This window comes from Panthera onca, chromosome B4 (assembly GCF_046562875.1).
Source record: "Panthera onca isolate mPanOnc1 chromosome B4, mPanOnc1 haplotype 2, whole genome shotgun sequence".
Classification (NCBI taxonomy): domain Eukaryota; kingdom Metazoa; phylum Chordata; class Mammalia; order Carnivora; family Felidae; genus Panthera; species Panthera onca.
In genome coordinates, this window is record NC_138345.1 from 133,070,425 (window position 1) to 133,084,775 (window position 14,351).

At 43.6% G+C, this 14,351-nt stretch overlaps 1 protein-coding gene across 15 annotated transcripts in view; it reads left to right on the forward strand.

Annotated features, from left to right (window-relative positions):
• TNRC6B (trinucleotide repeat containing adaptor 6B) overlaps positions 1-7,690 on the forward strand; it is a 249,515-nt gene extending 241,825 nt beyond the window's left edge. For all 15 annotated transcript variants that reach the window (XM_081796270.1, XM_081796269.1, XM_060659480.3 and 12 more), the window contains one exon: positions 569-7,690. In XM_081796270.1, the coding sequence (XP_081652396.1) occupies positions 569-956 (388 nt within the window). In that variant the 3' untranslated portion in view covers positions 957-7,690. The remainder of the gene's footprint in view (positions 1-568) is intronic.
• Positions 7,691-14,351: the final 6,661 nt, after the last annotated feature.

The following is a 14,351-nucleotide window of genomic DNA, read 5'->3' on the forward strand; positions in this document are numbered from 1 at the left end:
TGGATCACACTTTGACTGTCCCCCCTCCCAGCTGCTGTCAAACTGGTAGCCCGGGAAGAGCTGACTCTCTGGCTCCAGGCCCCGACAGAAAGCTACAAACAGAACGAGCAAGCAGTGGTGACTCTCAGGCGATGAGCCCGGCCCAGAGGCAGAGCAGTGGCACTTCCAGATGTGTGAGGTTGAGTCACCTTGATGTTTGCACTGTGACCTTTTACCTCCCATTGGGAAAAGAAAGATGACATTTTTCTCAACATACAAATTCCAAAAGGATAGCGATACGTGGTACCCCCTAGTAGTCTTTGGAGGTCTTGAGATTTAGTGATCCCTTACTGCTTTAGTACAGTATTTCTCAATCACCTGGTCTGGTTAAAATGCAGGTTTTGATCCCGTAGGCCTGGGGTGGGGCCTGTGATTCTGCATTTTAGAAAGCTTCCAGGGGATGTGGAAGCTGCTGGTCAGAGGAGCATACTTTGAACATCAAGGACTCTGGGACTCGAAACCCTCAGTCCGTGCAGGTGCTTTAGGATTTCCCTCAAATCCATAGCTCTTTCCCTCCCCTTTCTTCCAGGTGTGTGTTGGGAAACACTACCATCCTGGCTGAGTTTGCCACCGATGATGAAGTCAGCCGCTTTCTGGCACAAGCTCAGCCCCCCACACCTGCAGCAACCCCAAGTGCACCCGCCGCAGGTTGGCAGTCGCTGGAGACCGGCCAGACCCAGTCAGATCCCGTCGGACCTGCTTTGAATCTTTTCGGTGGGTCCACAGGGCTCGGGCAGTGGAGCAGCAGTGCTGGCGGCAGCAGCGGGGCCGATCTTGCTGGCGCTTCGTTGTGGGGGCCCCCAAACTATTCTTCTAGCTTGTGGGGAGTCCCAACTGTGGAAGATCCCCATAGGATGGGCAGCCCTGCTCCCTTACTACCTGGTGACCTTCTGGGAGGAGGGTCGGATTCAATCTGAACTTAAAACTTTCAACTCTGACCTCGTGACCTTTTTTGGAACAGCAGCAGCACTAACTTGACCTTTTCGTTTTTTTTTTCAACTTGCAATAAATACATTTTTAAAAGGAAAAAAGAAAACGGAGAGAGAAAAAAAAAAGGTGGGTCATTGACAGACTGTCTGAGCACATAGTTGCCTCCCTTATAACTTCAGTTTTTTCGTTTGGAATATGAATCCAAAAAGAGAACATATCACTCTTGAAATACTTGAATCATGAACGCCAACCTAGAAAGACAATGTGAAGCAAGTACACATACCATTTAAATTTAAACACAAAAAAATTAAAAAAATTAGTTTCTAGTTTTTCACTTTTTTCATGTTATATGGAAGTTGTTGCTAAGAAACATATATACTGAAAAAAAATAGCTTTTTAACTTTGTTTGCACTGGGTGTGTTTCCGTCCTTAGGTCTACCACGTTTGGGAGGGAGGGGAATTCAAAAGAATTGTTGGGGTGGGGGGGGGGGGAAGACTTGACGGAGCCTCACTTTAAAAACAAAAACACAAAAAACCTAAAAAAAAAAAAAAAAAAAGGAAAAAATTTGTGATTGGCTGGTTGATAAATACCAGTGTGTTCTGGCACATGTAACTGCCCAGGCATGCTCGTTCTGGTATGTGTGTGCACGTGTGTTCATGTGCATTTGCGTGCATCCTTCTCTCTGTCTCTGTGTGTGCGTGTGCCCGTGTCCTCCTCCCCCTGCCCCACCCGATCTCTCCGAACGCTGCGTTGCTAACAGTCTGCAGGCTGGCTGGCCGGCCATCTGCTTTTTATTTTTTTTTTTTATTTTTATTTTTTTTAACTATGAGAACACACAAGCACCGGGAGCCACTGCTTACTTAAAGCAACTCCGTTGGGCTGCATTAAGATGAACAGAGTGCTTTTTAATGATTAAAGCAGGGAGCTCCTTTACATTTGCAAATTAGCCTGAGCGAGTTTTCTCTTGCTTTTCTTTCGACCTAGCAGTAGAGCGGAGCACTGCCAAGTCCCAAAAAAGTAGGAGAGCAGGAGGTACCTCTTGGAGCAACCGTGTGTTTTATTTATTTCTGTTTTTTAAAGTAAGTGGCCACCAGGCACATCGGGATATCTGTTAAGTTTCACGCAGGCCTTTTCTTTTCATTAATTTGAACGGGAACAGACGATGAGAGAGTTTTTACTTCTGTGGTGTCTCAAAAGCAGAAAAACCACGTTCCCCCTTTCTTGTTGTAATCAGGTATGAGGAATTCATCAGAAAGTCAGGTAATGCTGAATTGGTTCTCTTTTTCATTGTGTGAAAACGAAACAAGTAACTCGTGAGCAGCTGCAGCTTCTCCCTCTCTGCTCCTCTCTCGCCGAGCGTTACCTGTGCCAGGCCGCGGCGCGCTACAGCACCAGGCCATCACTGACAGAAACGTTTACTTAACGAATGTTCTTAAACCAGTGTGTACTTCAAGCGTTTCCTTTTGTTCCTCTGTGTTGTGTATTTCCTGTGTATGTGGTTTTGCTTAGGCAGGTATAACTTAGCAAAGACTTTTAAGTATTGCACCTTTTTTTGGTTTTGACCTCTTTATTTTTTTTTTTTTTTTTCTTGTAATGTTGCTTTTTTATTTTGGTATTTAAAGACTTTTTTTTTTTTTTTAAAGCATCAATGTAGTAGTACTCTGGGCCGAATAGGGGGCAACTTTTAATCCACAGTTATCACCAACATGTATGTACTTATGTTGGAATCAACATGTATCAAACTGCTTTTTGTGAAGAGTTCTAGCAGACCTGAAGGGGTACCCCTTTATACAAAGCAGATGGCTGGCGGGGCGGGGGGTGGTGGGGAGGGAGGGGAATGTATGCCGGTAATGTGCTAGCACTTGTGTGGACATCCCAGTCTGCATTATACTGTTTAACATAAAGTGCCGACATTCTGTACCAGCAAATACCTGCCCATTCCAACCCTTGGTGGGAGCAGACCTCTACTGTCCTCCATAACTTGCTGCTAGTGAGGACAAGGGAGTTTTTCTTTCTTTAGCATCTTCAGTGAAGGATACAACAATGCCTAATGTATTTGACTTTTAGCTTGTGTCTGTGTGTAGGTGGGTGGGTGGGTGTGTATAGGAAAAGGCAAAAACGAATTATTTGCATCAAGTGGTTTTATGAGACAAAGAGTGGGAATTCTGTAGTCCTCTGGCTTACCCTGTTGATTATAAACCTAGCCTCAAAAGAGATTGACATGTGTAATTCAAGTAAGCATTCGCTCTTGGAAGTCTTTATGCACCCTTTGTGGAAAGGTGGTCAAACTTGAGTCTCCAGCGTTGGTTCAGTCCCATTGGATGCCTTGTAGAAAACTGACTGTGCCCTCTTCCTGCTCTCCGGTTTTCATCACCACCACCATGCCCCTTCCATCTCTGCCCATGTACAAAAATGTCTCCTTCTGGTCCCCTCTGCCTGCTCTCTGTGTGAGGAGCAAAACCCTGTGGTGTGTGGTGACGTCCAGGTGGAGAGCAGCTGTGTTCAGCCATCTACAGAAGGCGAAATCTTAGTGGCCCTGGGCCAGGAGCGTGTCCCGAGGCTCCCACGAGCCCGTGACAGCCCTGTCCACTGCCGTGATTCCCTGTCGTGTCCTGCCCCCCCCTCCCTCCTCCTGCCTGCTGGTTCCTTGGCCTGCACTATGGGTTAGTTGAGTTCCTTACGATACTACGGTGAAAGCCAGGTGCTAGAGCCCCTCTTGTTTACAAGACATAATGAGGGATTTGAAATATGTAAAAATAAACATGAGAAGCTCAAATGTTCTTCCATCTTAAGCTTAAAGGGAAAAAATTAAAAACTTAAAAAAAAAAAGACCAAAAAGTGCGTATATATATACATATAAATATATATTTTAGATGAAGACTAACTCTGGGAGCATTTAACAGTGTTTTTTGTTTTTGTTTTTAACATTTATTTTCCTGCTTTAAAATTTGCAAGCATTCTCAGGAATTCTAGGGTAGGAAGCCAGTTTTTTGAAGATGGTTTATTTAACCGTATCTTATCCTAGATAGACGGCTGTTTCTTTCCTGTTCATAAACTTTTACAAGTTCCTGAAACTTCAAAAAGTTGAAACAATTTTTACTTAAAAAAAAAAAAAATGTAAAGTCTCCAAACATTATTGTCATACTGGGGATCACACATTTTAAAACACATAGAAAGAAATATTTTTTAAAAATGATCAATTTAGCAGCAACAGGTCAATTCGTTATCTTTAAAAACACGGGAGAAGGATTAGCTTTCTAAGAGCTTTATCATGGATTCGTTTGAAATTGTGTGTCATTTAGTGGGAGCGTTTGGTTTTTATAAATGGGAACGTCATCACTCTGTTCCTTTCCATTTAAGATTGAACTGACATCTCCCCTAATGATTGTTTTTGTTTTGTTTTTTTTTTAAGGGAACCCTTCTCCCTGCCCCTCAAACCCCAGGACAAAAGAAAGAAAGAAAGAAAGAAACAACAACTTAGGGGGAAAAAAAAAAAGTAAACTCTAATCTGTAAAATAGTACGGTTGGATTGCTGAGAATCTATGTAAAGAGCTAGGAAATATAGGTTAATAATTTTTGGAACAAATTTTAAATATAGGCATTACTAGAGGAAAATATCTATGGACTGTTCTATTAACAAAGAATGTCTGTCTTACCTCCGTTTGTTATGGGAGGAGGAGAAAAGAAGAATCTAATAAGGAACAAGTGATTTTACTTTTTTAGCTCCCAGCTACTGTTGTGCTCATTTTAATTGCTGTTTTGAAGATCTGCTGCTTAATTATCCCCATCCCTCAGCTGGAGATGTGGAGTATTTCCTTTCGATTTTTCACGACGTTGAATTCTCCTTTTGTATTCCCTTCTGGGGCCGGGGGTCAGAATTCCCAAGCATGACCACAGCTGCTTTTAAACATCTAAGCTTCCCAGTGGGAAAGAAACTCCAGCTTGACAGGTAAAGGGAGTGGGTGGGGTTGCTGCCTGCAATTTCTCTAAAGCCGCTTTAGTGCCTTCGTACATACACCCAGACATCCTAAGCAGGGGGAACGCGTGTGTATGTGCATGTGGTCCAGTCACTCCGCAGACATTAAGACACTTGCCCATTAAGGAAATCGGAGTGGTTCTGGACAGGCCCCACAGGCAGTGGGCTAAATTGAAAATAAACAGAAATCAAGGAAGTTAAATATGCTTTCATGTCTCAGTAATGTGGAATGCCAAGATCCTTCCTTGTGTTATCGCCCTCGTTACTGGGTACTGACGTCTCCACGTGTGTCATTGTGACAACCACATACAGTGATTTGGAAAGTCTGTCTGTGTTGGGCCAGTAGAAAGGGGTTCCTGTTTTTCTGCTCCTGTCCTCCCTTGTCTCCTCTCTTTCCCCCAACTCTGCCCCCCCACTTTTTTTTTTTTTTTTTTTTTTTTTTTTTTGTCAACTTGATGGAAGCTTTGCTTTATTGGTTGGCAGTGACCTAAGAAAAGGATATAGTGAGAATATAATGGAAGAGAAAAACTCTTTTCTTTCCGTGATATTCTTTGGCAAGAGCCATGTCTGCTGAGAGGTTAAGTGGCTTCCATACACTTAGAAAATTCGGTGGGAGTGGCTTCTCTTCCACCACATTCTGGCATGTGTACAGAGGTTTGCTGGTCACCTCTCATTATGTAGATTTATTTTGTAAACATTTCGATCATGTAAATTTGAGCTTTCCAATTTTTACTAGTTTCCTTTATTTTTTAAACACTTGATTACTAGTGGCTGGAGGTGTCCATCTTTCAAACATCACAAACTTGGTTTCTGTCTACCACATGAGTCGCCAAAAAAATAAAAAAATTAAAAAATAAGCACTCGTGGGGAAGAGATGTCTTCCATCAGACTGGAGACCTCTACTGGCAATTTAAATCCAGTGCCATGACCTAATTTTAGGTGTTTAAAAAAAAATACAAAAAAAAATACAAAAAAAAAAAAAAACCCACAAAGTTCAGATCTCCGAGACACTGTGAAGAAATGGATGGCCCATGTGGCATCTCTGGTTCCTCCGTACCTAGCCCTTGATTTTTTGCATTTACAACATGCACAGAAGTTAACTTAGCAGTGATGGCATGTCAAGGTTCCAAAGCAAATTCTTTCATCAGTATCCCCCAGTAGATAATTATCCATTGATTGCCATTCGATCAGTTTTATTTATAGCAGCTTAATTTCCTAATCAGATGGCTCCTGTTCTAAGAACTTTGCCACCTCTTCTGATATGAATGTAGCATAAATGAGCAGTCGGTTCTTCCAAGTTCCTGTGGGTTGAACGTGGGATCTAAGATATGCAAAAAAATAAATAAGAAGAAGAAAAAAGAGAGGAAAAGAAATCCCTGCCTAAGAATTTGGAAGAACTTTTATTAATATATCTAGCAGAAACTAACATTTCACGGGCTACTGACTTGTTGCAAAGATTCACTCGAATTTTTGCCACTTGTCGGGGGGGCAGTTTTTGTAGGGTTAACAGCCAGATTCCATATCGACCTCAGATGCTGTGTACTTTTTGATTTTACTTTTTTATATTTTGCCATCTTGACTCTTAAACAAAATGAAGATGTCTCTGTGTTGAGAAAAACGCTTAAGCCAAGCCTGTTTTCCTCTGCAGTGTAAATAAGATGTTTTCAGCAGACTTGGCTATAACAGCCGTCTCTAAGATTAGGGAACAATTGAGTCTTTATGTAAGAAAGGTCCCCTTCTCCCCCATCCTCAGAGTTCAGATTCAATATATAACACTTTGTAGGTTATTGTTTGGGATTTGGGTTTTTTTTCTTTTAACTATCTATAGGGTCTTTTACTAAGCGTAGAGACACATGTTTAGCTGGTTAAAAAACAAAATCAAACTTTTTCTTCAGTGTTTTTGCCAAGTTTTGTCACACTTCATTCATGTCTGTGCATTAACTATGCTGCTTAGTGTTGCTGCAAAAAGAAATGTATTCTTGAATTGTTTTCCTTTCTGTGAGTGTACAGCTAAGGCTGCATGTAATGGTGCAGATGAAAATATTCCAGCCTCTCTGTCTACAGGGAGTTGTCAATCTGTAGACCTCAGCACTCTTTCAGAAAATAGGGTGCCCTCACCCTCTGCTGCACACCGCACCCTCTTAGCTTTCTTATCTACAACTACAGGGTGTCCACACAGTCTAGAAGCAGGCAAATATACATAATGTTGTCAAGAACATCAACAATCTGTTTTAAAAAAAAACCCCATAGAATGTTCTCTGTGTTTCCAGAGTTAGTGCATACCCTGTCATAAGCTCTGTAGGTTTATGGCCAGTGCCAAAGGTGTGTGTATTTTCAGAGATGGTCCCCACTTGTTAATGATGGTGTTGTTTTCTTGACCTTGAATCTGATAAAGGAGGTACTGGCATCACATTCTTAGATTTAAAATAGTTCTCAACTTCAGGAGTCTATGAACACAGTAGTAATGGAATAAAAATAGAACGTTGACCCTCCCTAACCTGCCCAGAATGCCTCCCCGCTGCCTGCACCGCCAAAGAGGCCATGAACATTTACAGGATGGTGAAGGGAACACCGGTCAGGAAACAGAGCTACTCCCCACCGGCTGGGCATTCCTGCTATCCTTATGTGTGTGGTCACTCAGACTAGAGCTGAAAGAATTACCAAGTATTCTAACATTTGAGTGGTTTTTAAAATGTCAATCTCTTGTATCCTACCACCACCACCACTAAAAAAAAAAAAAAGAAGACCGAAGCTGCCAGTGTTTGCCTCACAGAATTTAAATAGTTCTTTTCACTTGGCTATACAGCTGAATTTGTTTTTAAAGAGAAACTATGCACACCAGGAAACATGGTACCACCCTGACTGAAGGGTCTCTGCAAGATTCAGTCATGGGGTCTTCGTTGTGACAAACACTAGTTCTGTCCCTGGGGAAAGGAAAGGTCAGATAAAGGCAAGAAGTGTTGTGTTGTAAATTTAAAAAAAAAAAAAGAAAGAAAGAAATCGTGTTTCCGTAAAGCACTTTGTGCCTCGGTTTATTTTTCACACTGTCAGTCACCACTTTGGAAGTCCATTCCCAATCGCCATTGACCCCTCTCAAGCCAAGATTAATACGCTGAGACTGTTGTTTTCAAAGAGCTTAATTCCTCTTTACTGCTAGTGGGGAGCAGCAAAACTGTAAAGGTACTTTACAGTATAGTCGTTGCAGAGATGTGAAACGAAGTGCTTTTCTTCCCCTTCACCCCTGCTTTCCTGGACCTCACCCTCAATCTGGCATTCCTTCTCCCTCGGCTCCTGAAAGGTGTGCACGGTTCTCAGAGGGCTGGGTTGTGCAAGGTCACTGGAGGTGAGCTAGCCGTCCCGCAGAGCTTTATGGACAGGAAGGTCGTGTATCCTAAATGTGTTCGCCAAAAATGAAAGGGGGGGGGGGGGGTCGTCTGTATACTAAACAAAGCAAAAACCTTTGGAACCCTTTAAAGAAGTTACATACCTTTTAAAGGTAGTATCGTTTCTCACCAAGTGATGCATCCAGTGTGACCCTCCTTGCCGGAAATTTCGGGATGTTAGAATAAATGTGTTTAAAACACCACCCCCACCATCCCCCCCCCCCCCTTTTAGTTTTGTCCAAGGAATTACTTCGGTGTAGTATTTCTGAATGTGCCTTTGGGAGTACAGGGACCGTCTGTTTTAGGAAGAAGCTCTCCGTGGGGATACAACAGAAAGGCGGTCAGCTTAGTCTTTAGGGAAGTCAGCGGTTCTCCTGGCAGTCCCCGGGGGCAGCCGTGGAGTTTTCATTAGCACCCATATTGCACAGTGTAGAGTTGTGTGGAAACGATCCTGGGGCTCGGGCGGGAGAATGAGGTGATGGTGCACAACGACAGAGACCCAGGTCGGTCGGAGAGCGCAGGTTGAATTTCTCTACCTGCGGTACCTAGTTTCCCTCGTGTCTGTGTGCGCGCGCGTGTGGCCGTGGCCGTTTTGTTTTTTGTTTTTCTGTAAGCACTGGAGAACTGAAATATGGTGATGTCTGTGACACATTCGTGCATGTCAAGAAGGCGTTTTCTGGCTTCCGCCATGTGCGGGGCGGGCAGCGCGTTTCCACCCTCTTGAGTCTGTCCTGAGAAGGCAATTATTTTCCCAAATGGAAGTCCCATAATGTTGCTGTTTATGAGAACAGGGTATTACACACGAGGAAAAGGCTTTTGAGAGAATAAGATGGAAATGTTTGAGAAAGAAAAAAAAAGAAAAATCTGAAATCATATTTTATTTCTTCAGAACTGTTCTAGTTAAACGTAGAAATCTGCAGTGTCTCTTCATTTGTTTTTATGTTTGTTTTAAACGATTCCACCTCTTCTCCCCATGCCCGATCTTCTAAAGAAACCACAAGTGAATGCTAAGGGCCATTTTCCATAATTCCTCAGAACTCCCCAAAGAGGAAAACAGTCCCTCCCGCAAGATTCCTTCAGCTTCATTCAGGAGACAAAGGGAGGAGAGATGTGGCTTTCTGGGCTTCTCTCTCATTCCTCTCTAATGGCCTTGAAATGTATTATTATGCAAATGTGAATTTTGATACTGAATTTAAGAAGAGGTTGTTGGATTTTTTTTCTTTTTTCAAAAAAAAAGGTCCCATATGTGGTCATCGTTGCTTCTTTATTTTGTAACGTGAATTGTAACTATGCATTCTGCAAGGGGGGGGGAGGGGGAGGGCAGAAAGGGGAAGGAAGTGGCTTTGCATCCTTGTTCTACGGTTTCTGTGTCCATGGTATCCCCACGTCCTGGCGGGGAAGGGGAGTGAGAGCCAGCAGCGGTCAAGTCGGCACAGTGAGGTAGAAAGAGACGCGGAGTCCTCCTGCAGTCCTGGGGGCCTGCGGTTCCTGGCAGCCGGATTCTCCACCCTAACCGTGCAGTGTTAGCCCAGGGCCACAGCGGGGGCCCCGAAGGCCCTCGTGTTCTCTGGGAAAAAGTACTCATCCTTTCCTGAATTCAGAACCCTTTCAAGCTCAGGAAACCATGCCTCGTTCGTGCTGACCTTAAAGTTCATCTTCCTGTCGATTTCCAAAACTCCTCCTCCGGCTCCTCCTCGCTCCTTTTAATTTGTCTTTGTTTTTCCTTAAGCATCTTTAAGTGAACTTATTTATAAGGAAACTGTCTTGCTCTGTGGGGAAGAGGGCCCGTTGGCTTGGCAGGCCAAAAAGGACTCTCTTCCCCACCCACTGCCCCTCAGCCGAACGTCCTCTCTCTGCTTCCTTGCCATTTGTTCTGCTAGAGAGCTGGTGAGCGGTGAGGTGCCGCACACAGGAAAGCCTAGAGCCTCCCGGCCCGACAGAATTCCTGTGGTGAGTCCTGGCACCTGCACCGCTCTGGTCTAGGCATTCTTTGCAACACGCAGTATCATAAGCCAGACATTGTTCTGCCCACGTTCAGTGTTTCCAGGCAGAAGTTTTTGTTGTTGACGTTCACAGTACTGTAACGAGGAACAGACTTGATCACAGTCTCCTTGTGCCCGTGCAGGGTTGCACGGGCACGATCTTATCAGGGTTCCAATCTGTTAGATTGCCTTTAGACAAAAAAACAAAAACAAAAAAAAAAAAAACAAAAAAAAAACAAAACAAAAAATAAAATCCTGACGTTTCAACTGTCTAACACAAAACAATACCTCGAGGTACATTTCCCCTGCAATGTAGACCCTTAACTCCCCTCTCCGTTTCTGACACCAGTGGGTTATCCTTTTTAAAATATGAATGTGTAAATAGGATAACTTTTACAATGTTTTCCTTTGCTGTGAAAGTAGCCCTAAAATATGATATTTTCCTTTTTTTTTTTTTTTTTTGGTTAAGCCATCTGAAGTTTCAGATCTTCTTTCAGGCTTAAGAGAAAGAACAGGTCAGGGGAGCGGACTTGCATCTGTAGGGTGGTGGTCTCTCCATTGCCTCTCATACACAGTGACAGCCGACCAGTGTCTGAACCCTGTTTCAAAATCTATTTTGATGGCATCTAGCCATCTCTTCCAGATCTACTTCCAGGGTGGGGAGTGTCTGAATTTCTCTCTTCCAGAAGATCCATCCCCTCCAGGCACTCCAGAATGTTTTTTACCTGAGACCTTGAGCTCTCGACCTCTCTTGCTTCACACACAGGCTGACTTTTTTGAGCAACAGAGTAGCATTCTGTAGCTCGCAAAGGGAATTAGTCCCTGGCATTTCAGTTTGGCGCTACAGAATTCATAGCCTTGTCACTTTGCGATGCTCTGGAAATGGATTGATTTCTTACTTAAAGGAAATCCACCTGAGACGTGCAAACAGCCTCCCTGAAAGGTGTGAGCACCCTCAGATGTTCTTCTTGTTCGTCTCCGTGAGGCCTGAAGCTGACATTAGGTAGAGGCAAAGGACGTTTAACAAATGCTGCTTGTAGGAACCTGTCAGCTACTGCTCTCCTAGATTGGGCCACCCACGAGGCAGGGTCAGAATGGATCATTTTGAATAACTTCTTCACAAACATCTCCTTTTCCCCCCATCTTAAGGATAAACCCTGTATCTGTCTAGAAGCCCTTTTTAGTTTGAGCTCACCGATCTTGTATAGTGACGACTTCCTCTGAGGGGAAGAAGCTTGATAATAAATGCACACGTATTCACCACCCACCTTCTGATTTGGGCCGCTATCCACTTTTGGATTTTATTTCTGTTGTTTGGAGGCTGGCCCCTTTTCTATCAGTCTCCTTCCTCTGGTCCCCCTCAAGTCCTTACTGCCCTTATATCCATCCACAATGCTCCCAAAGGGCTTTGCTGATCTCTGCACTTCTTTCCCGGGACATTTCCCCACCACCACCCTTTGCACACACCAGTGACCAAAGTGTGTCCAGTGATCTCACAGAAGACATCAAAAATGGTGCATGCACCGTGAATGTGCTCACAGAGACACGTGCACAAGATTCTGCACCCTTGGCCTTAACCTCTGTATGACTTAAGGTGCAGGAACATTTTTAACAGGTTATTAAAAAAAAAAAAAAAAAAAAACCCTTCTGGGACCGGGGCGGGGGAGGGGGGGGCGGGGGAAGCAGACACAACAGCTCAATTGTGCCCACTCCTAACTCTCTCTACTATTTGCCTACAACTTAATTCTGTGCCCACCCCACCCCACCCCTGTTGTGAGTAACCAAAAACAGACAACAAAAGCAACCTGAGGAGAGGTTTCTGGACTATTTTATCTTTCTCCATTTAGATGGAGATATAAATGCTGCTTTGGGTTCCATAATCCTAGGGGCTATGTTTACATAGTAAAATATATCCTACCAAATCAGGAAATAAGAATGGGAATCTCTGCCGTGAGAGTTAATTAGGTCGCTGACGGTGAACCAGAGAAGTTCGGGGATTCGGAGGTGGGAGGCCTGGGAAGGAAGATGGGAGGAGTGCCATTTTAATGACTGGCGCCCCCCGCCCTCCTCTTTCCTCCTCCCTTCACTTCTCTCCTTGCCCCCTTTCAACAGAAGGTGCAGAGAAGGGCATCAGAAAGAGGCTGGAGTTTTAAAAGGCAGCTTTCCAACTTTGCACACAAAACAGGTAACAGGAAGGTACAGCAAAAATCCTCTCATCTGAAACACTCAGCAGAAACAAAACCTACCAACATGACTACATATAGCTGCACATAGTGATGCTCTCTGCAAGTTACCTAGAAGTGTTTTGTTTTTCTTATACTTGAAATAGCTTTTACAATGTTATTTTGGTGGCTTTCTTTTCTCTCTTCTGGTGGGCAACAGAGAAAGTGGACGATGGGATTTAAGGAAGTTTGAGGGGAGAAAAGGGAGGATATGGCATTGTCTTTTTTTTTTTTTTTCTTAAACATAGAGGTTTAATCAAACTCCCATTTGTTGAAATTGCTCCTCATATTACTGGTTTTACATGGACACAGAAACTAGGCACTTTAGAGGTGCACTTGCATGGCAGGCTGGGCCCCCCTTTTCTCTATTTTATTTTACTTTTTTAGTATAGTGGTACTTAAAATCACTGGTTCACTTAAAAAAAAAACAATAAAATGTTAAACTCTACTAATGTACAAATAAGCTGAAAAGTTGCATTTTATGTGTATTTTTTGCCATAGCAGGTACTGTATTTCTCATGCTGGATTTAAAAAAAAATCAAAAACAAACAAAAAAAACTCAAGGGTGGTGTTTCGTTGGATTGTGACAGGTTGAGTACTAAGGAATTAAGTCGCCGTCATTTCATTAAAACTGAGAGATGATGTAATGCATATATAAGAGTTTTTCTGAAGGGTTTTTTTGGGCTTTTAAACAGCTTATTTTTGTTTTGTTTAGTTTTTTATTTTATTTTATTTTGGAAAGATATGATTGTATTATGTGCAACTCAGTTGCTTACATTATAACTACAAAATATTTTTGGGTTCCTGGAAAAAAAAAAAAAGAGAAAAAAGACTAATAAATGTGTTTGGCTGCTAAGCATCTATTGTGGTTTCCTGTTTCATTCTGCCTGTTTAATTTGCTAGTTTGTCAAATGTTTATGTTTTGTTTCTTCTTGTCCCTCTCCCTGCGCCACATACAGGTCTCTGAAAGGCAGCATCCCGGCATCCTCCATTTTGCCTCCCTTGTCCTGTATGTTTTTGCTGTTGGGGGCGTCAGGTTGGCCAGTCGGGAGGGAGGTCTGTGCTCCTCGCTGCCTGCCCGCGGTACGGGCTCCACATTCTCGAAATGAAACTGACTTTCTCCTCCTAGCTTCGTTGTCTTGTTGAGTCCTGTACTTGCCATTGGCGTGGGAGCCAGGAGAGCAGACAGAAGTGCCTGCGGGGGGCCACGCTGCACCCAGGGCCGAGACCCAGCCGGCTCGCCGCTCAGGGCCTCCCCACCCTGCCCCGAGTGCTGTCACATGGCTCAGACGGTTTGCCCCATCTCAGCAGTTTCTTATTTATGGTTATTTTAGCTGCTAAAACACAGACCCGTTAGCTCTGTGGCCTTGAAGCACCTCTTAGAATAGCAAAGGGGAGGAATGGGAGGAAACGAATGCTTTCTAATTCCCAGGTACTGTTGTCTGACTTAATTCTCAGAATGCTGTGCCAAACAGACGGCGGCGAACCCAGTGCATGAGGAGAACGGTTCAGAATCATTTAATTAGCTAATAATAGGGAACACTGATTGCTTACTGTAAGTTGGGCACCGCTCTAAGTGGGCCACGTGCATTCGCTCATTTGACTGAAACTTGTCTCGATCACATAATAGGAACCCAGGTAGGATTCCAAAGTTGGCATGCCAGAATGTCCTCTGCTGAGAAACACCTAGATTTCCGACAAAGCGTCCCTAAGTGAGTGTGTTGCACAAAGTGGTAGGCCATATGCCATCCAATTCTTGTTTCATAAAATAAGTAAATGCGGCAAGTGTGAGAAGAGGTGCTGGCGAACACCTCGAGG